The sequence below is a fragment of the Onychomys torridus genome, chromosome 3, assembly GCF_903995425.1.
Source record: "Onychomys torridus chromosome 3, mOncTor1.1, whole genome shotgun sequence".
Classification (NCBI taxonomy): Eukaryota; Metazoa; Chordata; class Mammalia; order Rodentia; family Cricetidae; genus Onychomys; species Onychomys torridus.
Genome location: NC_050445.1, coordinates 9,926,086 through 9,953,985, shown reverse-complemented (window position 1 = coordinate 9,953,985; position 27,900 = coordinate 9,926,086). Strand labels below are relative to the sequence as shown.

The 27,900-nt window shown below is 53.0% G+C and overlaps 3 protein-coding genes across 6 annotated transcripts; all 3 read left to right on the top strand.

The window, feature by feature from the left end:
* The first annotated feature begins 194 nt into the window (after window positions 1-194).
* On the top strand, window positions 195-10,020 carry Hoxa10 (homeobox A10). Of its 4 annotated transcripts, none has more exons than XR_004944535.1 (3): window positions 560-773; window positions 8,453-9,644; window positions 9,679-10,020. XR_004944535.1 is itself a non-coding variant. In XM_036182238.1 (3 exons), exons 1-3 carry the CDS (start codon window positions 6,329-6,331, stop codon window positions 8,725-8,727), a joined length of 1,134 nt encoding a protein of 377 aa, XP_036038131.1. The 4 variants fall into 4 exon arrangements, 3 of the variants coding, with proteins under 3 accessions (XP_036038132.1, XP_036038129.1, XP_036038131.1); XM_036182238.1 differs by lacking the exons at window positions 560-773; window positions 9,679-10,020 and adding exons at window positions 6,329-6,671; window positions 6,747-7,262 and having other exon boundaries at window positions 8,453-8,727; XM_036182239.1 differs by having other exon boundaries at window positions 195-773; window positions 8,453-10,020.
* A 5,116-nt stretch (window positions 10,021-15,136) lies between these two features.
* Window positions 15,137-17,023, top strand: Hoxa9 (homeobox A9). The gene is made up of 2 exons (XM_036182273.1): window positions 15,137-15,713; window positions 16,785-17,023. Exons 1-2 carry the CDS (start codon window positions 15,137-15,139, stop codon window positions 17,021-17,023), a joined length of 816 nt encoding a protein of 271 aa, XP_036038166.1.
* A 5,665-nt stretch (window positions 17,024-22,688) lies between these two features.
* Window positions 22,689-25,667, top strand: Hoxa7 (homeobox A7). Its single transcript, XM_036182105.1, has 2 exons — window positions 22,689-24,259; window positions 25,258-25,667. Exons 1-2 carry the CDS (start codon window positions 23,884-23,886, stop codon window positions 25,572-25,574), a joined length of 693 nt encoding a protein of 230 aa, XP_036037998.1. The 5' UTR covers window positions 22,689-23,883; the 3' UTR covers window positions 25,575-25,667.
* The last annotated feature ends 2,233 nt before the right edge of the window (window positions 25,668-27,900 follow it).

Genomic DNA, 27,900 nt, shown 5'->3' with positions numbered 1-27,900 from the left:
AAAGCGAGCTGAAAGGGGAGAGGGACAGCCCCCCTAGATGAATGTCTAGGTTGATAGACAGACACACTGAAAAGAACAAGGGCCCTCCTGGGGGGCTAAGGGGGGGGCGGGCAGGGAAGCCCGGTTTAGGAAAAGACTTCCTTTGGGATGGTTAAAGATTAACCAAAGTCTCTCAAGTTGCTAGAGAGAGTCTAGCCAGGAGAACTGCTTGCAGGCGGGCGGCGGGCGGGCGCGGGTTTGATTTCTGAGCCCTATAAAAGCCCATCCTCCGATGGCTGTGACAATGTGGTCGTAAACCCGTCCGAGGCCGGCCAATTTGCATATTTGGAATGCGCCGCTATAAACCCGGCTGGGGTTTTGCAGCAATTTCTTAGATGTAAAAATGAGATCTCAATAGCAGCGGGTTGGGCACATTCTCTTGCTCTTTCTCTGCCGGGAGCCAGCTTCCTTTTCTGGGCGGCAGGCTGGATCTCCAGCCTCGCCTAGGCCCGCAGCCGCCACGAGATGGCGCACTTCCGATCAATGTCAAAGCCGCCAGGGAGCCGGGAACCCCAGCGAGATTCTTGGCCTTTGTTCGCTTCTGATACTAAGAGCAGCACGGTACGCTATTTCACTTGTCCGGCTCCCCTTCGTATTCAAAAAAAAGGGAGCCTCGCGCTCAAGAAGTGATTGGGGTTGTAATTTAAAGCAAAGCGCCTTGGCTAGGCCTCTCGGCATCGCGGCGGCGTGGAGAGGCTGCTGCCCTTTGGCAGTGATTTCAGAAATGAGTCAAGGTAAGTGGCCACAAGTTTATCAATTTCACTCTAGTGGAGGTGGGAGTGGGGACGTAGCTGACGCCTAAGCGAAGCTCCAGGCCATGATTGAGTTTGTGGGGTGATGAACGTTTGCCACCCCCCCCCCCCCCCCCCCCCGCGCGCGCACTCCCCACAGCTCTCTGTGGTTGGAAGCAGTGGGAGGCCTGAGTGGAAAAGTTGTCCGTTTTAGCTCCGTGCGCCAGCACTTCACCCGAGCTTCTCACCCCAGGCGATCTCTCGATTGTTGCCGAAATGTTCAGAACTGAATGCGTTAGATACTATGGTCGGAACCCAGGCAAAAGAGAATCAGCTGTGCTGGGATTAGAGCTGTTCGGAGAGAAAAAGATTGTAGACTAAGAAAAACAAAGTTTCTCCTTGGAAACAATGGAGTGGTCAGCATCTGTGGCGGTTGGAGCGGGTTTATTCCCTGGGACAGCCTGCCAGAGGTTACCGGTTTTCTTGTAGGTGCTGACTAGAAGTCTGCCTAGCAGGCTAGAAATAAGCTTTGTTCCAAAAAAGGCCATTCAAAGAATGGGTTTTTGTTTTTTTGCTTTTTTTGGGGGGGGGGTGTTGTTTTGTTTTGTTCTGTTTTGTTTTTGAGGATGTTGGAGACATCCCCGTACTGCGTACTGCGTATTTGGAATGTGGCATCAAAATACTGGTTGGCGTTTTCCAACAAAATCTTCTAGCCGTTAAAACGAGGGGGAGTGTTATTGCATGTTTTGCAAATTATACCAAAAAAATTGGTAAATATCGTTATATTTGTTTAAACGGCATGAAGGATCAAGTCTGACCCATTAGGCATTTGTTCAAGACTTTCATAAAACAAGTTTTAAATAACCAAAGTGCTTGCACTTTGAAGGCCAGATTTAAATCTCCTGTTTTTCCCATATTTACATTTTTATTTTAATATATCTTGATTTGTTTCTCGAAATAGTTTCTTTCCACAAATATACCACGCCATGGATGAGTAAAAAGAATTTCATAACAAATAGCTGCTGACGCTGTTCACATGTGTGTGAGCAAAAATCATTCTTATGAACGGCTAGTTTTGTAAAGCATGGGCTCCTAAGTCGTGCCAGAAAAAAAGTCAGCCTGGGCAGAAATGAGGGCCCTCCCTGTGAACTGTTGTTGCTGGGAACTCTCCTCAGACTCCTGAGCTCCCTCCAGTTTTCAGGCCAGAGCCATTTCCTTACCTTCAAAACCAAGAACACTGGTACTTCAGGACTACTGACAAAAGGCCCCAATACTTCCCCCAATAAACTGCAAGGCCAGCTCAGTGGTTGGATTTAGAGAAAAGGAAAATAGAAAAATATTTTAAGCTGAGGATAGACTGAACGTTGTAGACAAGAAAAAAAAACCCACACATTAAACATCCCTGGAAATGTCAACATTCTTAAAGAACAGGAGAGGAATGTTGCTTATGAAAAATCTAATTATTCACAAATGTATAAATGGAGAATTTCTGAAATTTTGTTAATGCTGGACGTGCTGATGCTGTATTAATTTTCCACCATGAAGCTTCAACCCAGCTCTACAGCTCTCTGCAAAATTTGGAATGCCCCCAAAAAAAAGTTGAGAGTGGTCTCCATATACAAACTGATTTGTATTTTATTCTTAGGACCTAGGTTTTTGGGGGGTTAGTTTGTTGTTGTTTGTTTTGTTTTGCTCAGGAAGAGGAATCTGCTATCAAGTAAAATGCAGAGTAATCCTCAGACTTTCTTGATTCATGTGCCTGGCATTTCCTGTGGCTCTGTGGAGAGAATGAGTGTTATCACCAGGTAGAAACCAGCAATATTTACCCCAGAACGAACACAGACTCTGGCGGCGGCGGCGGCCGCAGTGTGATTGCTACACAAGCCTGGTTAAGGCCAGCAAGCACCACAGGTTTTAGGTCAAAGGCATCTAGAGAAGGAAAAGGGAAATCAGCAGCTGAGAGGAAAGGCTAAGGAGAAAAGAAAGAAAGAAAAAAAAAACAAAACGGGAATTACTATACTTAATCTCCTGGGGATGGTGAATCTCTGGAAAGCCAAGGAGCTCAATAAAACAGAATATTTTTATTGAGGAGGCTAACACCTCATTGTTGTGGTCTAGGGAGACACTGGAGCCTTCAGGGTGGCTGAGGGATGCCTGGGGCTCCAGACCACATTTACCTTGAGTTTCTGAGTCATTGTATTTACTTTGAGATCTCCATATCAGGCCAGCCGGCCAGATAGCCCACAGTATCCCACGGTTGTCTCAGTGGGAGTAGAACAGAGCTCCCAGTCAGCGTGGGATTTCCATGAAGGCTTACACGCTTAAACAAGGAAAGAAAAGAAAGAGCTCAAATTAAACAACCCCGTTTGGTTTCCTGCAAAGGGGAGGGGGGTGTTACTGTTGAGAACCACACATCTGCTCTCCACAAAGGCTGATGAAGATCCAGTGCCAATGCCATGGTCTGTGAGGTTGGTAGCAGGCAATCTAAATTCCCCCAACCTTTAGCAGAGACGGCAACCTTTATATGCAGTACCAGAGCTGGCTTTTCAACCTTGGTCAGCAGTGGCTGGCTTCTGGATCCCATCCAGCCTAGAAGCCCATTTGGCCATCCTACAAGGCCTTGGCTAGGACCAGCCTGAGTGGCTTGTAGCTGGGCACCTGGCTTATTTTACCAGACAAATAGGCAGGGGCTGCTCTGTCCCAGGAGAGTCTTGGATGCTTTAGAGAAATTGAAAAGAAGGCTTGGGGTGTGTGTGTGTGTGTGTGTGTGTGTGTGTGTGTGTGTGTGCAAACTCCTTGGAAATTATGGGTCAAATCATGGGAATGCAGATTTTGATTTTTCATATGATAAAAGTCAGAACTACCCTCGGGTTACTCAGAGGGCTCCTTGAAACCCTGGAAGGTTAAGGAAGATGCTATATCTATATCATCTATATCACCATCTTCCTCTTTACTCTTGTAGTCTCTGCTCTCTCCAACGCTCTCCAGTGGCCACTGGTCCTTTAAAAACCACAGTCAGGGAAGCTCCTTTTTGCATGTGATCCAGACAGGGACAGCTGAGGGCTCTAACCCTGGCCCCCAAGCCTGCTGGTCTGCTGCTGCTCCTTCTCCTCAAGGAACATTCAGCGCTCTTGGAACCTACTTCCCCACATAACAGCTCTCCAGAGAGGTATCTGGATACCTGAAGAGCAAAGGGTCCCCCCCCCTTTTTTTCCCCAGGCAGCCCCAGCTTCAGAGCATTTCCAGGTGATACATTGAACACAAGAGTTCCACCAATCCTGTGAACAGAGTAGGGACCAAGCATATCCTGGAGCTTAAGGTAGGACCATAGGCTTCAATGCTCTGAAGCTTTGCAGCATTCTGCCTGGATGGCTCTTTAGGCCTACCCAAGTTTAAATTTGCCTCGGCCTTGGGTACAGAAGCAAAACAGATAGTTAACGATGTCTCACACAGACCCAGCTTTTATATTCCGGAGAGGCTGCTGTAGATTGAAGATCTACAGCACAGAGCGGATGCTCATCTGTGTCCCTGTTCTCTCTCTCTCTCTCTCTCTCTCTCTCTCTCTCTCTCTCTCTCTCTCTCTCTCTCTCCTTTCTCTCGTCTCCTTGTCTCCTTCTTCATCTCCCCCGCCCCTCTTCCTTTCTCCTCTCTTTTACATTCAGATGCTTAGATGCCCAGCCCTACCAGAGAGTCACCTTGGGGAGACAGAGGTAGAAGTGACAGGGATGCCTCCCTCGTGTTAGCAGAAGCACGGACTCCTAGGCGCGGCTGGCCAAGCAGCTGCAAACAACCTCGGTTGCTTGAATCACAGAGGCCAGAGGCTGGCCTCTACCTAGCTTGGTCTCCTATGTGTTTTCACATTCAGGGTCCTCCGAGAGATTGTCTTTGTCCAGTGGCTGGATTCATTCTGGGAGGAACCAGAACATGACCATTTCAACACAAGAGTCTTTCTCTGCTGTTTGCAGAGGCCTGAACAAGGTAGTTGCTGGGATCTGGACAGTCAGCAACTCTCCTGTTCCAACTGGAGCTGGCAGGCCCAGGGCATCCTGGAGACCTTGTAACCTTGTGGGTTACAGGTCAGGGGCAAGGCATCAACCGCACAAGCTCCACTGGATCCTGCCGGAAAAGGTCACATTTCTTGAGCTTGATATAAGGCACACACTTGGGGGTTAGCATGTGTCCCAGGCTGACCACTTGTAATTGCTTAAGAAAGCACCCCTGAGTCGGCCCCAGTGTGTGCTAAGCAAAGCTTCTGGTCTCCGGAGTCTCTTATAACAGGGCCCAAACCCTAGCCTTCCAGGGAATGGATTGCCTCATCACCACCTTGTTAAAATGTGCACACTATACTCAAAATGGCTGGAACAAGAACTGCCCCAGCCATGTCTGGGTGTGTGTGTGTGTGTGGTTTGGGGTGGTGGAGGACAGCAAGACAAGAGTGTAGTGACAGGTTTTTGTCATAACCTCAGGGAGCATAGTAATGCTGAGGAAATCGAGACAGAGGGCAGTATGGTAGGGGTATTTGCTGGACACATCCTTCCAAGGTTTCCCCTCCAGTTCTCCCAGTGCAGAAAGACCAGAAACCCAAGGCCAACACTCTAATCCCCCAAAGGAAGTGAGTTTGGGTTCTCTCAGGATGATGGGGAATGTGCATTTGACTCTGAACCGAGGGTGGTGGGAAGTCTTTTGGGGGGGGGGGGGGGGTGTGTTGCCAGCCAGTTGATTTTTCACCTCACTGCGCCAGCTAGGCAAGGTTGGATGACAGAAGTAGAGAGCATGAACCGACTGAGCATAGTGAAGGAGAAAAATCCTGACTGGCCAAAGGATGGAGTAGGAAAGTCGTGAGGACTGGCTCAGGCGGTGATCAGCCAATGTCTTTTCGATATTATTCTTTGTGCGATGTGGTCTAGCCAGCTTCCAGTTCACTGTGGCTTCTGGACACTCCGAGGGTCTTGACAGCCTTAGGACCACACCAGCCACTTTGGGGAGCCAAATTTAAGAACTAGAACCAGCCTCAGGTCCAGAAGTGAATAGAACCGAGAGACTGCGAGAGGGCCTGCTTAAATGATCAAGGGGCGACAGGGACTTACGGGCACTCCACAGCAGACATGGGAGCGCCCAAAGATGGCTGGGGTGCACATCATAAACACCCCACTTGTTAACAGCGCAGGGCCCAAGGGCGCTTCCAAGTATATTCTTTGCTGGGGTGGGGTGTGGTGGGGGGCGAGTTGCAGGCTCAAGAGCGGGGCCCCCAGACCGCCACTCTGAGGCAGCCCCCACAGTTCTGGCCTTCGGGCCATAGGTGTCAGGCGTGCGTCTTCTGGCCCATCAATACAGATTACATATTTATATCAATCGCGGGCTCCGAGGGCGCCCTCGGAGAGCGGCCCCGCGCCTACGAAACCAAACTGGGAGTGGTCGCGTGGAAACTCTGGCTCGGGATTGGCTGTGGGCGCCCGCCGCGGTGCGGGGGGGATTGCTAATCGTATTCAGCATGTTTTGCACAAGAAATGTCAGCCAGAAAGGGCTATCTGCTCCCTTCGCCAAATTATCCCACAACAATGTCATGCTCGGAGAGCCCTGCCGCGAACTCTTTTTTGGTCGACTCGCTCATCAACTCAGCCAGAGGCGAGGCGGGTGGCGGTGGCGGTAGCGCGGGGGGCGGCGGAGGCGGCTACTACGCCCACAGCGGGGTCTACCTGCCGCCCGCCAGCGACCTTCCCTACGGGCTGCAAAGCTGCGGGCTTTTCCCGGCGCTGGGCAGCAAGCGCAATGAAGCGCCATCGCCCGGAGGCGGTGGCGGTGGTGGCAGCGGGGGCCTGGGTCCCGGGACGCATGGCTACGCGCCCGCGCCCCTAGACCTGTGGCTGGACGCGCCCCGCTCCTGCCGGATGGAGCCACCCGACGGGCCGCCGCCACCGCAGCCACAGCAGCAGCAGCAGCAGCAGCCGCCGCCGCCCCCGCCGCAGCCGCCCCAGCCCCCGCCACAGGCCACATCGTGTTCTTTTGCGCAGAACATCAAAGAAGAGAGCTCCTACTGCCTCTACGATTCTGCGGACAAATGCCCCAAAGGCTCGGCCGCCGCCGCCGACCTGGCCCCTTTCCCGCGGGGCCCGCCACCCGACGGCTGCACCCTGGGCGCCTCCAGCGGAGTGCCTGTGCCGGGCTACTTCCGCCTGTCCCAGGCCTACGGCACGGCCAAGGGCTTCGGCGGCGGCGGCGGCGGCACACAGCAGCTCGCCAGTCCTTTCCCTGCGCAGCCCCCGGGGCGCGGCTTCGACCCGCCGCCCGCACTGGCCTCGAGCTCAGCCGAGGCAGCCGGGAAGGAGCGAACCCTCGACTCCACGCCGCCGCCCACCCTGGTTTGCGCCGGTGGCGGCGGCGGCGGAGGCTCGCAGGGCGACGAGGAGGCGCACGCGTCATCCTCGGCGGCCGAGGAGCTGTCCCCGGCCCCTTCCGAAAACAGTAAAGCCTCGCCGGAGAAGGACTCCCTGGGTAAGCAGAGTGCAACCGTGGGCTCAGGTCAGGCGGGCAGACAGACAGACAGACCCACAAGGAAGGAACAGAGAGGACCAGGAGCCCGCGCGGCAGCCGCAGGCCTTGGCCCAAGCTGTAGGCAGGCTGACCTTCTGAACTTGTTTTTAATATTTGGGCGTGGGGACGCTGTAAAAACCCATGTCCGGCTTAGTGCCCCACATCAAGACGTCCATAGTGCTGGCCCCAGCTCACCCAGACTTGGGGTAGTGGGGGATGATGAGGACACCAGTGAGCAGCCCTGCTCCTGTGCATGCACTTTCTCGTGGCCCTGAGTACCCCCAAGCCCTGGTCCCCAGCCCAGCCTGCTCAGCGCGGCCCACGCGGGGGGAGGGGCGGGGAGGAAAGTGGCTCGCCTGCAGATAGCACGGATGTTTGTAAGGCATCCAAAATAAGCAGCCGCCAGCGCCAATAAATAAGCCCATTAACCGGCGAAGTTCGAGTTTACGATCCCCCATGCCTTTTTCAAAGTTCCTGGAGGGCGGGAATCCTTGTTGCAAGAAGAAGAAAAGGCAAATCCCGCCCGGACGCCTGGGCCCTGAACTGAAACCTAGAAGTGGGCATTTCCCCTCTCTTGGAATTCGGTGTCGCCCAGCTTCACACCCCAGTTTCTTGGAGAGACAGGGGCGGAACAGCCCTTGACCCCAGGATCGGCTTTTCGGGACTTCCCAATTGGCCCAACTATGTCCTTCTCCTCTGGTCTGGAGCAGTCTATGGGGCTAGGGTAAGCCAGCGAAGAGGCCGGCTTCTGGTCCAAATAAGCATCCCTTACCCCCAGCCTGGGGGCCGCAGGAAATGGTTCCCTGCCCCTGGGTGAGAGGCAGAGAAAGGCGTTAAGTTCAAGATGTACGGCCTTGCCTACTCCGGCCTTTCATTCTCTAAGCGCCCCGCGGCGTGGTGCTAAAACAGGTGCCTGGAAAAAAAAGTAGAGGGAAATGTAAATTGGGAGGACCGGGTGTGGATTGGAGGCCCACTCGATTTTGTCATGCCTTTTGGAGGGATTTCTTGTTCTCCGAAAGTCAAAGGAGGGCATAACCCTCTCCCTATGACTTCGGGCAACCCTGTAATGGGAAAGACCCGGAATTCACCCCCCTCGCACAGCCCGAGTGTCCTCGACTTAACCTTCCCTTCTGAATTCTCTTAAACTCCAGGCAATTCCAAAGGCGAAAATGCAGCCAACTGGCTCACGGCAAAGAGCGGCCGGAAGAAACGCTGCCCCTACACGAAGCACCAGACGCTGGAACTGGAGAAGGAGTTTCTATTCAACATGTACCTTACTCGAGAGCGGCGCCTAGAGATCAGCCGCAGCGTCCACCTCACGGACAGACAAGTGAAAATCTGGTTTCAGAATCGCAGGATGAAACTGAAGAAAATGAACCGAGAAAACCGAATCCGGGAGCTCACAGCCAACTTTAATTTTTCCTGATGAAACTTCCAGGCAATGCCGTGTTTTCGCTTCCAGAGCGCCTGTACCCCTCCTGCCTCCAGCCTCTGCCCCAGAACTCGCACCTGTACCGGAGCCCTGTTCCTCCCTTCCACACTCGCCATCTCCCAGGCCGTTTCGTCTGTGCAGGGCTGGTTTGTTCTGACTTTTTGTTTCTTTGTCTGTTTGCTTGGTGTTGATTTACTTGTTTTCTGGGGGAAAAAGCCATATCGCTAAAATTCTATAGAGATTGAGATTGTCCTCACTGTCAAGTCTTGACTGGGCTGGGTTCGCTGCCTCGGGGGTCCTACTGCTAGAAACCGCCTCAGTACTCCTACATAGATCTGGTTTCCTGCCCAGCCCTGGGTAAACTTAGCCGGAAGCCCTAGGTCCCATTGTCGGCGCTGAGGTGTCTGGCCTGAGGTCAATGGTGCAAGGAGCCGCCACCGGGTTCGCCAGCCTGGAGTGCTGGGCTGTGTTTAATCAGGGAGTACAGGCCTGATTTCTCTTTTCTTCCTTCTTTTCTTCCTTGGTCAAGAGCAGAGAATCGAAACATGGACTTGCAGGTTAGCTAAAGGGCTTGACCTGGCTGATTGAAAAAATGAGAAAGAAATAATCAGAAAGATTAATTTTTCCTTCCTCTGTAAGATCTCCCAGCTTTAAATGAAAATAAAAATGGCCAAGAGAAGGAACCTTCTCTTCCGGTTTGCTAAGGTCTTGCTTGCCTGACTAAAACCCTCATTTATCTTTGAATTTCCATATCCTGGATGTTGATAAATAATGTAGGTTTGTTTATACATGTGGAATTAGTGGATTTTTGCCATGAAAATTGTTACCAATTGGTAACACGCGAAAAGCACACCATGATTCTCTCTATCTTATGGAGTTGGTCTTTTTTGTTTGCTTTTGTTTGTTTGTTTGTTTTGCTTTAATTCCCTTTTTTTTGTTTTGTAGGCTTTCTGAAATTCATGGAAGCCTAGGCGGGCTGGGGCAAGCAGATGAGAGAAGGGAGACATTGTTTGGATTTCCTTTATACTGTGAAGTTACAATGCATAAAAGGGTCAAACCTGTAGGTGCAGAAAAAGAAAAGACTATAAGTACAAATCTGTATAAATGTCTATTATTATGAAAAAATGCCAATCTTGTTTAAGCAAATGCATTCTATCGTTATTATAAATGTTAGTTCTAGCTTTATTTACTTCAAATCTTAAATCAGAATAAATTAATATTGTATTGCTGCTGTGCGTGGAAAAAGATGATGTTTATGTTCTTATAGAATAAAAGCTGTGGAATGAAGCTTTTAATTTTACCTCTTTTTTGACTTCTTATCTTCACCTTCCACTTTATCCTGTCCACCACTTTTACAACAGGAGGGCTAGCCCGAGCCCCCTGCAATTACTTTAGGCATCTATTTAAATATTACCTAGACGGTCGTAATTTGTCTGGGCCCTATAGCCCTGGTGCCTTAAGGTTTGTCGGCTTTTGTTCAGTTTTATGACTTGCTAGTATATCTGGATTGTGGCTGTCTTGGACCAGTGGTTTCAGTTGCGAGGAGAGCTGCATAGACAGAGGAAGCTAAACAGGATTTCTTTCGGGAACCCCAGAGAGACTCGCAGAGGCCAGTTATTTTGCCGGTGTCCAAGTCCCAGAAGACCCCACGCTCTAAATCCGCGGAGGAGGGCCCACTCACTGAGCACCACTAGTGCCTGCGGCGGCAGGCAGCGGTTAAGTGGACCCGGGCCGAGCTGTCCAGGATCACCCCCTCCCCCTGCCGGGCCTCCCCCACCTGGCGGCCCTCCGCTAGGCCACGCGTTTCCTGCTCGCCGGAGGTGGGGGGGAGGAGAGCGACACTTGGGGGGGGGGAGGGTCTCGGGAGCGCGCGCCTCAGCGGGCGGGCGGCTGGGAGGGAGACGAGTGGGGAGAGCGAGCGGCTGCGGGGAGCAAGTCCAAGAGGCCGCGGCCAGACACGGGACTGGGCTCGGTGCTGTCCCCTGCGCTTTCCGGTCGGTCGTTCAAGGCGGCGGCTGCACCGCTCGGCTTCGCGAAGCTGCAGGATCTGGGGAACCCTCGGCTAGCCGCTCCGGCTTCCCTCTCTTCGCGCCCCCCCCTTTTTCTTCTTCCTCCCGTTTCTCGTTCCCCCCTCCTCCCTTTCCCCCATTCTCCTAGGCGTACCTTCCCGGGGACCAGTGGCTTCTTCTTCCACTGCCACGGGTTTCGGGCCGTGGCTGGCGCAGGTTGCGGAGGGCTGGTCTGGGCACGACCGTAGAGCAGGGCTCCTGCCTTGGCGGCGACGGTGGCGGCAGCGGAAGGCGGCTGCGGGCGAGGCAGCCCCGCGCCAGCAGCAACAGAACTGGTCGGTGATTTAGGTAGTTTCCTGTTGTTGGGATCCACCTTTCTCTCGACAGCACGACACTGCCTTCATTACTTCAGTTGAAAGCGTCTCCAGGTACCAGCCGGGGTGGCCAGGCGGGCCATCAAGGCCCTAACCGTGCCAGGCCTGCCGTGGCAACCTCGGATCCCCAGTGCTGGAGGAGCTTGGGGTCCTCAGCGCTGTGCCCTCCAGCCCGCCTCACGCTTTCCGCCCCGCACCTGGCCCGGGGCAGGTATGGTCTGGTTAGCCGGCTGATTCTGGGACGCCGGGGGCGTGGTAAGAATTCTGGGCCCCGGGCCATTCAAGGTCAGGGGCGCTCGCTAGCAGCCTGAGCTTTCCCTACTGTAGACCTGCGCCTGTCTGGGGCTCGGCTGTTCTCCTGCAAGGCTGGGCTGGAACTCTTATGCACCACTGTAATCCCGCCTTGAGCTGGGGGGGAAATTCTTTCTCAGCCAGTAGAGCCCCCGGCTGAGATAGGAGAGTCGGGATGTCCTTCTGGGGGTGCTATCCTGGCCTTGTTGCTTTACCCTTTCCTCTGCAAGCGCGCCCTCGGCTCCTGAGTCGCTGCTGTGTATTTTACTTATTTTCCATCCTCTCTCCTTCTTTCTTTCTTACCCCTTCCATTTGCCTTTTCGTTGCTTTTCCCCCTTTTTTCTCTTTCCTTTTCTTGAATCTTCCATCTTTCTGTCCAATTCTATATCTGTTTCCTTTCCAAATCGTCCTTCCGGAGGGGAAAGGGCTGACTTAGAGAAAGCTCAGAGCTTTCATCCCCCCCCCTCGCCCCCCTCATCCGTGCACAGGGTTGAGTGTGCCGAGGAAGGGGTGCGTAAGGGAGGCTGTTCAGGTCCGTGGTTTTTGGCCTGGTGGGCCTCTGCGCGGACAAGGCCTCGGTTACGATCACGACCGGATGGCGGCGGCCTTGCGTTAGTGGCTGCCTGAGAGATCCGCTGAGGAGCACCCGCGGCGTCTTTGTGTGCCCACACCGAGGGCAGGGAAGCCTTGGCCAGCTCCCCTGGTTCGGAAGCTGGAATCGGAGCTGAAGCCCAGCCTAGGCTCTGTGGAACCTGGCTACCGGGAGAGCTCCAGCAGGAAGTTTCGGGCGGGCTCTGCCAGCTTTACGGGTCCTCACTCGGGCTTTGACCGTGATGAAGGAGCCTCGCTGGGGCCAAGGCTTGACTGCTGGCTGGCTTGCCAGCCGTAGCCGACCCAGAAAACGTTAGCCTCGCCCCCTCCCCCTTGTGCAGCTGGGTGTTTGTGAAGGGGGCTTTCCTAGCCCCGATATATTTTAAATGAGTGAAAACAACGTCAAATTCAAGAACTAGGAGGGCACAACCTTGAGTATTGGTTTTAAACTGTAGCCTATGAAGCCACCCTGACCACTCTCAATACAGAAAACTGAAAGCAAGCCGTCTCTCCCCTGCAGCACACACACCGCCTTGAGACCACAGAACTCTGTTTCCGTTCCCAGCTCAGGCTAGGAATTGTTTTTATTGCTCAGCCCAACAACCTGTTATCTGAAAGGCCAGTGCACCCGGTTCCCTCCAACTCTCCTCTGCCATTTTCTGGATCAGGGTATTGGATTTATTTCAGAGGCCACGGTTTTAGGACGATTCTCAATTGAAACTGCGGTGGTCTGTAATTTCACCCACATATTGTTTCTAGATGGGCATACAACCCCTTTCACGTCCAAAAGACAGCAGGAATAAAAAGCCGAATACTCTAGCATCCAATCTCTGGGCTCACAAGAACAATGTCTGCTTTTGGGGATTTTCCCCCTTTCTGCCCATCAGTAAACAGCTGCTTGATACTCAATGCCTGTTACTTATTTTGTAACTCTCCTATTTGGAGACTAATGTTTTAAAATATTTTTGATAAATAATAATAATAATCTATTTATTCTCCGGGTTAAAAAGTGAAAAAAGCAGCCAGCCAGACATGCTCTGTCACTCACAGACAATTACAATTAAGAGCAGAGTTATACTCCAGGGTTATTGCTTAAATGAAAATCTGAACCTCAGAGGACTGCCGGATATTTAGAACACCTTGGCCTGTGCTGGGGGTGGGGAGGTGGTGGGAATGACTTGGAGGAATTTGTAGGGAAAGGGAAATATTAGGGGAGGGGACTGAGGCAGCTGGGACAAGCCACAGCCAGTTCCTGGTGTTGGCCACTTTCTCCTTCCTGCTGACGGCAAAGAAAGGACTTGTATCCCCAGAGTTTCACAGCCTTCCTCCTAGGTAGAGCCTAGGGATTCCTGTCTCCTGGGATAGGAACGTGTTAGAGTGTTGGAAGGCGTTTTCTTGAACTCTTTGTGAGAAAGAAAGCAAAAAGAGATGGAAGTGTCTCAGCCTAGCAGTTTTGCTGATCGTGAAGTAATCAGAAACATACTCTTGGAAAGCCAGACTTCACACGTGAATTTAATTACACAGGTCCTAGGAGATGTTGCTTTGTGCTCCAAGAATTGGGATGGGTCACACACACACCCCAACAACAGTGGCTGTGGCCTTTTCACTTTCTCTCATCCCCAAAGATTCTAAGGGGTGAGAAATAACATCCTCCATTTGGCCAACGGATGAGATAAAAGTCAATGTCCAGTGCTCCTCCTGTGGTAATCTGTAGTACTGGACTTGAGCTGGAGCAGCCTACAGTTTTGGGGGAATCTCTGTTGCTCTGTCTCACAGATAACCAAGATAGGGGGGCTGGAGATAGGAAGAGAGAGGGAGGGAAAGGAGTGGAAGGGAGGGAAGTGGGGTGAAGGAGGAACAGGAGGAAAGTAGAATGGAAGGATTCCAGAAGTGCTCATACTGGGTCCTGGAAGGGCCACTACAGCTCTCCTCTCCTAGGCAAGGGTGCCCTTCAGCAAGGCACACTCTCCTGGTACGGATGTTTTTCCCCAACTCGGGTCTGGGGAGAGGGCTTACGGATGATAGAGCTGAGAACCGGCCGCTGGCTGAGGAATCAACTTCGCTGAACGGCTTGTGCTCAAAGTCGTGGGCCAGGGCCGAGGCCCCGAGCCGGTGCTTGTGACACAGTCAGGTCCGCAAACCCTTGAGAAAAGCTGGCAGTCCCTCAGTGGGGCCTTCCCTTGTGGATCAAGGGCGATCTGGGTGCTGTACTAGCACCTGGCTGGCTTTTACAGTCTTGCAAGGCTCGGTAGCTCGCTCTAGGAGGTTGTACCATCAATGGATGGTGCGTCGTGGCAGGGGAGGTGGCCATTCTGTTTGAGGTGGAGAGAGCCTTGTATTTGACTTTTTGAGGCAGGCCTGGGGGGAAACTCGCATCTCTGAGGACCGAAAGGATTATTTACAGGGTGCTCACGAACCAAACACAACAGTCTAATTTAACCTTTCCAAGTCCTCGTAAATTTTTACAGGGAGCCACAGCGAGGCAAAAGAATCTGTTTGCTGTTCCCCACTTCCCACTAGCCTGTGTGGCTTCCGAAACAATAACTCCTTATGAAATATCATAAATATAGATTTAAATACAGTAGAGTGAGAATGAGATTTGGCTGCATTTTTATGGCTTCAATTATTGTCTAATTTTATGTGAGGGGCTCTGCTGGCCGCACTCGCACGCGGGACCCGCGCCTTCCTGATGGCGTGATTAATTGTGATATAAAATAGTCCGCTTAAGAAGTGTGTGTGTGTGTGTGTGTGTGTGTGTGTGTGTGTGTGTGTGTAGGGGGGGTGGCAAGGGAGAGTACAGAGGCAAGGCCAGATTTGATCTTTTAATCTTCGTTGGCCACAATTAAAACAAACCAGATCGTGGAGCGGCGCGATCCCTTTGCATAAAAACATATGGCTTTTGCTATAAAAATTATGACTGCAAAACACCGGGCCATTAATAGCGTGCGGAGTGATTTACGCGTTATTGTTCTGCCGGGCGGACACGTGACGCGCGTGGCCAATGGGGGCGCGGGCGCCGGCAACTTATTAGGTGACTGTACTTCACCCCCCCCTGGTGCCACCAAGTTGTTACATGAAATCTGCAGTTTCATAATTTCGGCGGGTCGGGTTGGGCCGGCCAGGCGAGGGCTACTTGCGATGGCCACCACCGGGGCCCTGGGCAACTACTATGTGGACTCCTTCCTGCTGGGCGCCGACGCTGCTGACGAGCTGGGCGCTGGACGCTACGCGCCAGGGGCCCTGGGCCAACCCCCACGGCAGGCGGCCGGGCTGGCCGAACACCCCGACTTTAGCCCTTGCAGCTTCCAGTCCAAGGCGGCGGTGTTCGGTGCCTCGTGGAACCCGGTGCACGCGGCGGGCGCCAATGCGGTGCCGGCTGCGGTCTATCACCACCACCACCACCCCTACGTGCACCCCCAGGCGCCCGTGGCCGCGGCGGCGCCGGACGGCAGGTACATGCGCTCCTGGCTGGAGCCCACGCCCGGTGCGCTCTCCTTCGCGGGCTTGCCCTCCAGCCGGCCTTATGGCATTAAACCTGAACCGCTGTCGGCCAGAAGGGGTGACTGTCCCACGCTTGACGCTCACACTTTGTCCCTGACTGACTATGCTTGTGGTTCTCCTCCAGTTGATAGAGAAAAACAACCCAGCGAAGGCGCCTTCTCCGAAAACAATGCCGAGAATGAGAGCGGTGGAGACAAGCCCCCCATCGATCCCAGTAAGTGTCTCCTCCCTGCAAGCCGGGCCGCTGCCTCCACGCCGGCCACCAGGATCTACCAGCGCCTCAGCTTTCTCTCCATCCAGCCTGCCTTCGTCCTCCATGGGAGCCTCTGGATCTGGGGGGGTCGAGAACCAGAAGTTGGTGTTTGGAGCACCTCAGATAGGGGCCCCAAGTCCAGAGAACTGTGTGGAGCAGGCCCGGCCGGCTGGGGGAAGGGGAGGAGGAGGCTGCAGCGAGAGGGGGCGGGGCGGGCGCCACGAATGGAGCCGAGACCCGCCGCCCCTCTCCTAAACTGCCCAGGCCCAGGACACACAGACTTTGGGCGGTTCTTCGAAAGCAGCAGCGCAGAGAAGTCTTTTGTGCGGCTAAGATGGTTCACAAACTGCGGCAGCCACGTCAGCCGGGCAACCTGACCCCGGACGCTTGGGGAGACCCCCAGTTCCCTCCGCTTCTCGCTTTCGGCCGGTGGCTGCGTAAATCCTGCCCAAGAAGCGGCTGCGGGCTATGGAGTCACGAGGGTCCCTTTGCCAGATTTATTCAAATAAAGTGGAGACGCGATCAAAGGCCTTGGGGCATCCTGCCTCCCCCCTCTAGCTCCCACGGCCTTCCGGGAAGGTCAAACAGAGTGGCAGGAAAGGGGACAGTTGCAGGGAAGCCGGGGAAGGGGAGACCGTGATGAGAGAGAGGGAGAGAGGGAGAGAGAGAGAGAGAGAGAGAGAGAGAGAGAGGATCTTGTTAATCTTGCTCCATGAACACAGAACAGCCTGCTCTTTGCCTTGCTGGCAAAAAGAATATGGTTTCCAAATTTCACTTTCACAATGTGCAGAGTGGGAGGAAGGAGAGCAAGGGACGGGAGAGAGGAGGGAGGAGAGGGAGGGAAGGGGTGCTGTTCTAAGTGACCTTCCGTGGGTCTGTCTGCCAGGGCTTCATTGTGTTTTCTCTAACCAGTTCGGCGGCTGCGGCGGCGGCGTCCTGCACCGGCCAGAGACACCCCCCGCCCCCCAGCGGCTCCTTCGCACCCGTCCAGGATGCTTCTCCTTCTAAACGCAGTGTCTCTCTCCCCCGCAGATAACCCGGCCGCCAACTGGCTTCATGCTCGCTCCACACGGAAGAAGCGCTGCCCCTACACAAAACACCAGACGCTGGAACTGGAGAAAGAGTTTCTGTTCAACATGTACCTCACACGGGACCGCAGGTACGAGGTGGCCCGGCTGCTCAACCTCACCGAGAGGCAGGTCAAGATCTGGTTCCAGAACCGCAGGATGAAAATGAAAAAGATCAACAAGGACCGAGCAAAAGACGAATGAGCCGTTCCGGGCTCCTTTAGAAAAAGGGCAAGCTAGAAAGAAAAAGAAAGACTGTCTGTCCCCTTCTCCCTCCTCTCCCCCCCCCCCCCCCGACCCCAGCCTCCACCACCCGCCCAAAGCGGCTCTAAACCCCAGGCCTCATCTCCCCCTGGCAGTCCCTGCTCAGGCTGGCTTCTAGGCCTGCGGCTTTATCGGAGGAGGTATTGTGCGCTTTCCATTTTCTGCAACACAAACACACACACACACACACACACACACACACACAAGGAAGGGCATTAGCGCTTATGGCTGTATGTGCTAGCTTGTATATATATTTAAAAAAAAATCTACCTGCTTCTGACTTAAAGCAAAAGGAGAAAAAAAAAAACTACCTTTTTATATAATGCACAACTGTTGACGGGCTGTATAGTTTTTAGTCTCTGTAGTTAATTTAATTTGCTCCTCGTGTGGCAGATCACTCTGCCAAAATACTTGAACACTGTGTTTTATTGTGGTAATTATGTTTTGTGACTCAAACTTCTGTGCTGGGTGAGGCACCCATTGTGATTGTGGAAGCTAGAATTCAATTTGAACTCAGGTTGTTTATGGGGGAAGAGATGCATAGCGTATAGCTCTGTAGTGGAATACTGTGTAACTAGACTGTCAACCTATGATTGTAAACTAGCTACAAGGATTTCCCAGTGAAATCAAATTTCGAAAGAAAAAGGGAGGTGGTTCTCCGGGACGCATAGATTCCTGATTTCTCTACTTTTGAAATGTGGGCGTCTTCATCTTTACATGTTCTAGACTCCAGTCTTGTTCAGTGTACATAGAATCTCCATATTAAAGGAATATTCATAATCAGACAAGCTTGAATATTGTTTTTGCACCAGAGGAGAAGTGAGGGAATTCGGAGCTATACATATGTGCAGAGGGTTACTACCTATGGTTTACGCTTAATTTTAATTGGGGGAAATGAGTGCTTATTGTAATGGAGTTAATTTTATTGATAATAAATTATACACCATGAAACCGCCATTGGGCTACTGTAGATTTGTATCCTTTGATGAATTTGGGGTTTCCATCTGACTGAACATACACTGTATATTTTGCAATAGTTACCTCAAGGCCTACTGACCAAATTGTTATGTTGAGATATTTAACTTTTGCCAAATAAAATATATTGATTCTTTCACTTTGTGCGGGTCTGCTCTTTGCACCTTCTTTTTCTAGGTATATTTTCTGGGTGGGGGCCGGGATAAGGTCCAGGAGAAAGAGCCCCAACTTCTGTCTTCAGCAAGGTGCTGGAGCCAGCTCTGTGGTAACCAGTCGGGCCAGGCCTAAGCACTCCCAACTCAGCGGGCTTCCGGTAGATGGAAGAAGGGACTGAAAGCTGGGGAGGCTCGCCCCGCATGGCCAGTCACTCGGGCCTTGTGTCTTATTTGCCAGACGACAAGGGAAGCATCTGAGGTCCTGGGCAGAAGCACTGGGCACCGGTGGCCAGCAGCGGTGGAAAGGCCATTCTTTCATCTTGGTGCCTCGAAATTTTCCCCAAACCGGGACCCCCAAAAGGGGCTGAGGCCTTTGAAAGTGGGGTGGTCGAGTTGAGGGGTGCAGAACCAGAAGCTGAGGGCCTGTGGCCTGCTAAGGAGGCTCTGAGGAGACGAACAGGATCCAAATGTGCACAGTGAGGTGGTCCCTTCAAATATGTAGGGGTTTTCAGGAGATGGAAAAAAGCTGCACCCTCGTGCCCCACTGAGTCCTGCCCATCGAGTGAGGTGGTTGTGGTGGTGGGGGGGGGGCGGTCAGCATCCTACACTGTTGAGCCATCTCCGGAGCTAAGTCCCCACAGAAGCAGGCCTTAGCAACCGACAAGCCCCGAAGCGCCATAAAAGAAAATGAGGCTGTTACCCTTTATGGGGTGTAAAGGGCTGCGTGAGGGAAGAGCGGCTACAACTTCGGAGGCTCAAGCGCCTTCCAGATGTAGCCAGAGGATTCTGCTTTGTTCCCCCCCCCAACTCCCTTTCCTCCCCCCCCCCACTGCAATGTTGACCGTCTTCTAACGCGGGAAAGGGGGCCCAGGGAGAGGTTGGATGGGGCGCCCCCACCCCCAATGCGCCGCCAGGTTGGCACGCCCTCTGTTGTTGCAGACAGAAAGAACTTCAAAGCCTGGGCAGTAAGGGTGTGCCATAAAGGAAGGTCTGCGAACTGTCTGGAATTCTGCTCTTAATGAGTTTACAACTGTCCAGCTCCAATTAGGGTATCCCACCAAAACCCTTTCATTTGTTTGCTCTGTCTGCCGCCGATAAAGAGACTGCGGAAACAGCCTTTTTTATGGGCATTGCCCCTTCTGCAGCTTAGATTCCCGGCTCCCTGAGGCTCCCGGGGGACAGGGCCCTCGCTCCGCCCAGGGGAGCGGGCTGCTGGTTGGGTCACCGGCGCTGCCGAAGTTCAGGCGGGCCAGAGCAGCTGCGGCTGCAGTACCAAGAGAAGTCCAGGAGATGGCAGTGTGGCTCCACGCAAGAGTCACTCCCGCCGCCATCTCCCGCCGCCGCGACCTAGGAAGCTCCTAAAATGTCGACTTGAAGCGCGCCTTTCTAGAACAGGATCTGCGTGAACAGCAGTCGTATATTTTCCCTGCTGCTCATGCCAACCTGAAAGCCTCCGGGGGACACAAGCATGAGCCGGGGCTTGCCTGACCGTCGGCGCTCGCTCCTCCCAGGCCCCATTCCAATACTGCGGCGTTGCGTGGCAGCAAACGGTGCAGACAGTGCGGGGCTGCGGCTCAGAGAGCTGGCTCCATTCCGGGGTCACAGTGCTCATCTCAACAGTGATCTAGGTGCAGCGAGGCACACAGGAACGGTCATTCACGACGGACGGACAAGGGAACGAACACCTACTGCCCCAGGACCAGATGACCCCACAAAGAACGCGCCCGGTGGCCACGGGTTCCGCCGATCCTCGAGGCCCCGAAACCTGCGCCCTGGTTCAGGGCCGGGTACCAGGCCTAGCGAGCCAGCACCAGAAAGAGAGAGAGAGAGAGCCCAGACGTCAGGACTCTGCCGGTTTGAATACCTGACTTTAAAATTAGGCGGCTGAAATTTGGTTTGTTATTTTAAAAAAAGAAAAGAAAAAGAAAAAGCTGTCTAGCGTAGATGTGCCGCGAATTTGGCCACTCTGGGAAAACTGAGGGCGTAGACCGGGAACTGTTAGGTTATTCGAAAATAAACGAAATGTTTAAATAAGTAGAATACCACCCTAGCTCCAGGATTGGCGTTCACGCGGTTGAAGTCACGCTTGCTTCTCTGGCAAAGCTATTTCTTTGGCATTGAAATGCCAAGGCTACTCTGGCGTCTCTGCTGTGGAGGCTAGAAAAGCAAAAATCCCCGATCCACTCCCAGCCTACTTTTATTGCTAGACGCGGGGCATACTCTGGAGCAAACCCGGCGAGAGTGCGGGGATCAGCCCCTGGTGTAGGATGCTCTCAGAAAGAAAACAGAACCAACCCTTCGAAGCGCCGCGAATAAAGGCTGGGCTGTGCATTTATTTGGGTCGTAATAGTCTCGGCCAAGCCCACAAAATGTTTACGACTCGCATCTCCGTGCTGAACACGCTGTAAAACTAGGGACTCGATTTTGGGTGACATCTCTCCTGGGTCCCCGTCCCCCTCTCTCTCTCTTACATCCTTTTAGAAATCTTCCTATATACACGTGGGCATTACAGACACATATTTATATCATCGTTATATTTCCGTATGTAACACACGCTACTCCACAGCCGCTGCTTGTAGGAAGGGTTTTATAGCTTCCTGGAGATCTTTCTTTATGTAATTGCAAATAAGCAGCGAAATCGCTGACCAGTGGACACAATGGAAGGCTCTATTTTTCTAACAATGGAAGTCACAGGTTGGCAGCACCTCTTCTCTCACAGAGGCCCCAGGTAGGTGTGGGCCTCTAGGGGCTCAGAGGCCTGGTGAACCGCCTAGGCCGGTAGCTCCCTTGCCCTTGGCCGACTGGCGGCTGGCGGGCAGGCTGTTCTCTGGTTTTCGCTGCTTGGGAGGCTTCGCCCAGGCAAGACACAGCTTATTTTTTCTCCCCCAGCTTCGGGGAGGAATTGGTATCTGTCCAAGCTAGAAGCTTCTCACCAGGTGGGGGACAGAAGCTAAAGCCCGCGGCCCCATGCCGCGGAGGAGGATAGAAACATTTAAAGACCCCAAACTCATTCGACTCTCTAGAAGACACCATTCGCTGCCAAGGGCTGGGTTTACATTGAAATCTAGATTTAAACATTGAGGACTGTTTGGCGACAGCAAACAAGTTCTGACAGTAGGTTTGAAAGCTAACTCTGGGAAAACGTTGAGAAATATTTAGAGCGTTCCGCAGATTAAAAACTGGCTTATAAGACTTCTTCTCCAGGGCCTGGGTTAAATTGTATGGGAATACTATCATGCATAATAGATACATTTCTGTCAAATAAATAGGGAACCAATGGCCAGAGAAGATAGAATTAAATAGGCCTTATTGAGAGTCGCATTTTGTCCAGGCTTTTTTTTTTTTTTAATTTATTTTTTTTTTATTTTAAATTGTTGTGAAGTCTAGGCAGGGAAGAGAGACCCAGAAACGAAGGGAAGGTTTTCGGTGACCCCCCAAGACCTGCTCAGATGGAAGACTTGGGCCCAGAAGTGCCAAGGCCTTTTGAAAGCAGCAGAATTTGGACCATATTTGGCCGTGGCAAACGGGGAAAGAGCCTCTTGCTCGGGACTCCTTCCTTGGTCGAGCCGGGCCAAATCCAGACGACCTTCCTAGGCGTGTGAGCGTGGTTTTTCCTGTGCTACCTCAAATCGCTCCTCACTCTGGCTGTCAGGTCTCCTCCTAGAGGAAAGTTCCATTTTAAACACGTCGCTTTGGACTGCTCCAGTCGCCCGAGTCTAGACAGACCACCGGGGCCTGCTTAGTCTTCCACTTTGCGCCCGGCTCTGTGTCACCCCAGTAACAATTTATTGGTCTAAAGCCGCCTAATTTCTCCTCTTTGATCTCTCGGGCTTCGTCTTCCTTTATCTTTTTTAGAATTTTATTTCTCTGCTAGAAGACTCTGCTGTTTGGATTTTTTTCCCCTTTCCTGTCTTACCCCCTCTGTTTCCTGATCCACCATAAAGGGGATCCCGGATATTGCCGCCCCAGGGTCTTTACGCTCTGGGGAGATAGCCTAGCTCCCACCTGCCCTCCTCCCCACCAAAGCCTGGGCCCTTTGCTAGGTAGGCGCTGGGGCTCCGTTGCAGCGGGATTTGAACCATCCTCCCTCTTTTGTGCTCCCAAGACCCCCACAGAAGATGCGGTGAACGGGGGCGGGGGGGCAGCCTGGACCCACTGAAAGTGATGAGAAAGTGCTTTGTACACCAGGAAGCAAACTCTATAATGTAGAGGAGAATTTCCGGGGCAATTCCATTGTGAAGTCGGGTTTATGATGTGCAATCCAGATGAGCAGTAAAAGGTGGCCGGCCAGTCTTCCAGCGAGGCCTGGGCAGTTTATGAGGCGATTAGGGAAAGGGTTCACCCAAATATCCTCCAGAGAGCGTTGGGCAGCAGGGCCTTCATCTGACCTATCACTGCACGGGGGTCTAAAGTCCCGCAAGGTAGGCCTCCAGGGTGAGTGACTATTTGGGAGAAAGAGACTGAGTTTGTGAACCAGTGCCTAGGAAGGCGAAGCTGCGAGATCTGGGTGGCCCTTTAGAGGGTTCCCTATTTGCTTCTATAGTCTCCAAAAAACCTGGGGTTCCACGGTGGGTTACAGCCCCAGTCCCTGAGACCCCCCCTCTTTTCACTCTAATGTAGCTCTAAAAGTCTACTGTTCCCGGCCCGCAAGGCGGAGGTGCAGAGGTAGCTTGGCTGGGAGCTGCCAGAAACCTCCCAGTATGAAGGTTGCATTTAGAAAATTGTGGACCCGCGCTTCCAAGCTGCGGGAGGATGACCCAGTTTCCCCGTGATCCAGGGGTAACACCAAGGGGTGTGGGAAGGACAAAGGGGGTGTTGGGCCACCTATTGGGTTGCTGCAGGCCAGCCAGGTGCCCAGGAGCGAATGCAGAGAGACTGCAGGGCGGCGTGTCCGGGAGGAGGAAAGGGAATCCCATGTTAATAAATCTGTTGGCAAATGAGGCTCATTAATAGATAAATATTTCACTACTTCCTTGAGGGCGGATAAACAGTGCTCCGCTGAGCCGATTAAAGAAAGGAAGCTGGGAGACATTGACTTTATTCGAACCACATGGTTCCAGTTTGGGGCAGCATTCGCGCTGCTCAGCTAGAGCAGACGCCGCGCCTGCGGGGTTTGCACTGGAGCATCAAATCTGGCCTTAAACGTTCCCCTGCTTAGAGGGGGAGAGAGGGGCAAAGAGTGGCTCTTTCTCTCGAGACCATCTATGGGCCGACAGGTTGCAGAGCCCCCGCAGGGGCTTGAGTCTGCAGAGAGGACACGGACAGGGGGAATCTACACACTGGATCTGGGGTTCAGGAATAGGTATGAGGTTGTGTGTTTGGGGGAGGGGGGCGAACCCTGCCGGACGTCCGCAGGCTCGGGCACCAGGATGGGGCTCTGACTGCGTCGGGCGCCCGGGGGCCGGCGGGGTGCAGGCCGCTGCGTGGGCCGCGTCTTTGAGCCTCTTCCCGGTCCAGTCTAGGCGGCCGCCGGCCCGTGGCGCGAGACCACCTGTGAGGGCTGCTGAGATTGGCGGAGGCGGTCATGTGGGCGGTCACGTGCCGCGGCGAGCTCCGTCCAAAAGAAAATGGGGTTTGGTGTAAATCTGGGGGTGTAATGTTATCATATATCACGCTACCTCGTAAAACCGACACTGAAAGCTGCCGGACAACAAATCACAGGTCAAAATTATGAGTTCTTCGTATTATGTGAACGCGCTTTTTAGCAAATATACGGCGGGGGCTTCTCTCTTCCAAAATGCCGAGCCGACTTCTTGCTCCTTTGCACCCAACTCGCAGAGAAGCGGCTACGGGCCGGGCGCCGGCGCCTTCGCCTCCACCGTGCCGGGCTTATACAATGTCAACAGCCCCCTCTATCAGAGCCCCTTCGCGTCGGGCTACGGCCTGGGCGCCGACGCCTACAACCTGCCCTGCGCCTCCTACGACCAAAACATCCCCGGGCTCTGCAGTGACCTCGCCAAAGGCGCCTGCGACAAGGCGGACGAGGGCGTGCTGCACGGCCCGGCCGAGGCCAGTTTCCGCATCTACCCCTGGATGCGCAGCTCAGGTAGGCGTCCCGACCCGCCGAGTCGGCGTGCGGGCGGAGCGGGGGGTGCGGGCGCGGGGCGCGGGGGGACCAGAGAGCCCAGGCTGGCGGCTTCCAGCCGGCGGCCCCGCAAGTCCCGGTGGCGCTGCCTTTCTGGTTTTAATTAGCGCTGAGGCGCCATTGCGTGGAGAGACCCGTAGCATTGTATGTAAATGAGGCTCATAAAACTTTTTATGGCCCAATTAATGGGTTCGATCCTCGTAAATTTATTTAACTCCATTTGCCTTGGAATTTTTACAGTAAGTTTCTCCGCTATTCTCATTCTCATATTCTTTCTCTTCCCCCTTCTCCCCCTTCTCCCTCTCCCTCTCTTTTTCTCTCCCTCAGCCTCTCCCCTCTCTCCCTTCTCTCCTGTTCTTCATTCCTTTCTTGACTCCAGCTCCCCCCCCCCACCCTCCTTTTCTTTCCGCCTGGCTTTCTTTCTCAAAGGCAAGGAGAGCTAGGACCTCCAGGACCCCACACCCACTCCTGTACCCAGAGGCCATTTCCAGACCCTAGCTGGATCAATGGGACAGAGGGTGGGATTGCTTCAGGAGGTCTTGTGCACGGGGGGGGGCTGCCGAGGAGGGTTGCTCACTTTCCAGCAGGGCTGGGGAGCGGCTAGGCTTGCCTTTGAAAGGCAAAAGTGCAGAGTCTCCCTCTTGCCACACTCTATATTTACAATTTCCCTTTGTCAAGGGGAAGCAGGACATTGTAGAAGCGTAGCCGGCTGGAAAGGCCGGTTGTAAAGTTGGAATTCTGCTCTAAGACTCTTCACAGACGGGCTCGCTTGTCTGGTCCCGGGGTCTTCTGCTCACATTCTCCTCCCCCAGCTCAATTGGGGGTGATGGGGATTGAGCCTGGGTTTGGGCAGGGTGGAAGGTACAGGCTCTTGGACAACGGGCCTGACTAAAACACTCTTCTGTCCACATCCCAGTCTGCTTGTCTGTTTGTCTATATGTCCAAATTTCTGCTCTCAGGACCCGATAGGAAGCGGGGACGTCAGACCTACACGCGCTACCAGACGCTGGAGCTGGAGAAGGAATTCCACTTCAACCGCTACCTGACGCGGCGCCGCCGCATCGAGATCGCCCACGCGCTCTGCCTCACCGAGCGCCAGATCAAGATCTGGTTCCAGAATCGGCGCATGAAGTGGAAGAAAGAACATAAAGATGAGAGCCAGGCTCCTACTGCGGCCCCCGAAGACGCCGTGCCCTCTGTCTCCACGGCAGCTGCTGACAAGGCCGAGGAGGAGGACGAGGAGGAAGAGGAGGAGGAAGAGGAAGAAGAGGAATAAAGGGCCAGGCACAGGGCCCTGGCTGCACAGGACAGTCGGAAAAGCGTCTTTAAGAGACTCACTGATTTTAGTTACAAAAATTGAGGGAATAAAGTGTAAAAAAAAGAAAGAGAGAGAGAAAGGAAAAGAAGGAATCAGTCCCCACCCTCATCCCACTCACTCATCACCGCTTTAGCTCCCAGGGAGATTAGGTCACCTTGGGGACCCTCTCTGCCTCTGAGGACCCCAGTAGATACCCCCAACCCTGGGCCAGTGTTGTGCTCTGGCACAGCCAAAATACTACCTAGCACAGGCCTCCTTGAGAGGCACCCCCAAACTACCTATGGGCCCAGACCCGTGGGCCACCACTCCTAAGAAGTCCTCTCCTCGCCCTAACAGTGGCAGACACCCAGCACCTGCCCCTCCCCGCCCCATCCCTGCAAAAACATGATCAGTACTACCTACTAGGTCTAAACTACCTATTTCGTGCTGGCTAGCTTTCCTGCGTGAGTACCCGCTCCTCCCAGGCCAGGCCTTGACGCTTCAAGCTGACAGTCTTTGGAGTCTCCCAGGCTTCACTGACGAGGCAATGAGGTTCAGAGACCAGGGCATTGGCTTCTATTTAAATTGAAAAAGAATATATTTATTCCAAAACATACCAAATGCTGCAGCCTAGAACCCCTCTTTCTCTGGCTTTGGCACCTCAAGTTCAGGGCCATTACCCCTACTTCTGGAGGGGAGCATTCCTGAGCTGGCTGCAGACCTCTGGAATAGCTTCAGCTTTGTGGGAGGAAGGAGATGTCCCCAGCCTCACTCTGCCCTCCCTTGCTTCTGTGTCCTACTGTTCAGCCATGTCGAATATGTATACTCTGACTTTTCCTACCAAGGGCAAATACTGTATATTTGAACCAGATTTTTTTTTTTATTTTGTCATTTCTATAATCTTGGAGCTCATTTGTAAAGGAATGTCTTGACTTGGGAAGGATGTTTTAAATGGGGTGACTTTGTAGCATGGTGTGTTTGTTGTGTTGAACTAATTCTGTTGTGGGTGGGAGAGGTCCAAAACCCACCCAGGTGCCCATTATTTCCCGTGTTGTCCCATGTCCCCCGTAGACCCAGCCTGGGTTCGGGGAAGGCATGCTTACCAGCCCAGTTACCTATGTTTTATGTATCAATAAAGATGCTTGGTGACAAAGAAACGTGGACTGTTTTATCCAGAGGGTCTGGGGCAAGGGGAGGTGGCCATAGCTGAAGGACAAGCCTTGTAGGTCAAAGGACCAAGGGGAAGCCAACATTACAGAGACTGTCCTTGAGTCTAAATTTTAGATACTCACGTACAGCTGTGTCCTGTCTCTTTTTCCATGTTTGTGTGTAGATTTGTATGAGTAAGCCTGCTTCTATTTGTGTGTGTGTGTGTGTGTGTGTGTGTGTGTGTGTGGTTGCTTACAGTTTTCATAATTGTGTACATTTCCATATCCATAGTGCATATATATCTGTGTTGTGTGTCAACATTCTCCATGTCTATAATTTGGATGCGTGGGTTTCTCTGTCCAACTGCATGTTTTTCTGTGTCTATGCGTCCATTTTTCTGCGTCTACAATTGTATATGTGCCTTCCTCCTTGTAGACGTTTTTGTCTGGCTATTGTGTGTGCACCAATTACCTAGATCCATTGAAAACAGCTATTAGTTAATACAGTATATTTTATCTGTGGCCTCCCAAACTTCCACAAATTCCAAGAACGAATTCCAAATTCAACCTTTCCTCTAAAGGTGTAGACTGAGCTCTCAAAGGGTATTACCTACCCTCCAATTGATTCCGGATTTCTGCATGCGCCCTGAGTCCAGCCCTAGAGTAGGAAATAGGATTCAGGGTCCTTGCCGCAGCACCCCCACTGAGCCTTCAGTAGAGGCGAGGATGCCCCAGGGCCCAACACTGCAGCGGAGGGGTTCTGTGACTGCACGGGCCTCAGACCCGGCTAGGCAAGTCCTGATGCAGAAGAGGGACTGTGGTTGGGGAAGGGATGAGCAGCGAGGGACCAGGGACCAGGGGCGCTGGAAGTAGCTTAGAGCATCCTGAGTTTGGCCCGCGAAGATCTCCATTCTTATCTCCTGGCTGGGTTGAACCAGCTTCTTAGGATTCTTTTAATGAAATCGGACCTAAAAGGGTCTGTAAAACCTGCAGCCCCAAGTCGGGACAGCCTCGGTGGTAAGATGGCGCCGGTGTAAGAGCTCTGCCTCCTCTTAGTGATGGGGAAAGGGTCATAAATCCGTTGTTGTTTATGAAAATTTACAACTTTGCAATACAACTTTATGAGTTGTTCGGCCCTTCCATTGGCCGCTGTCGGT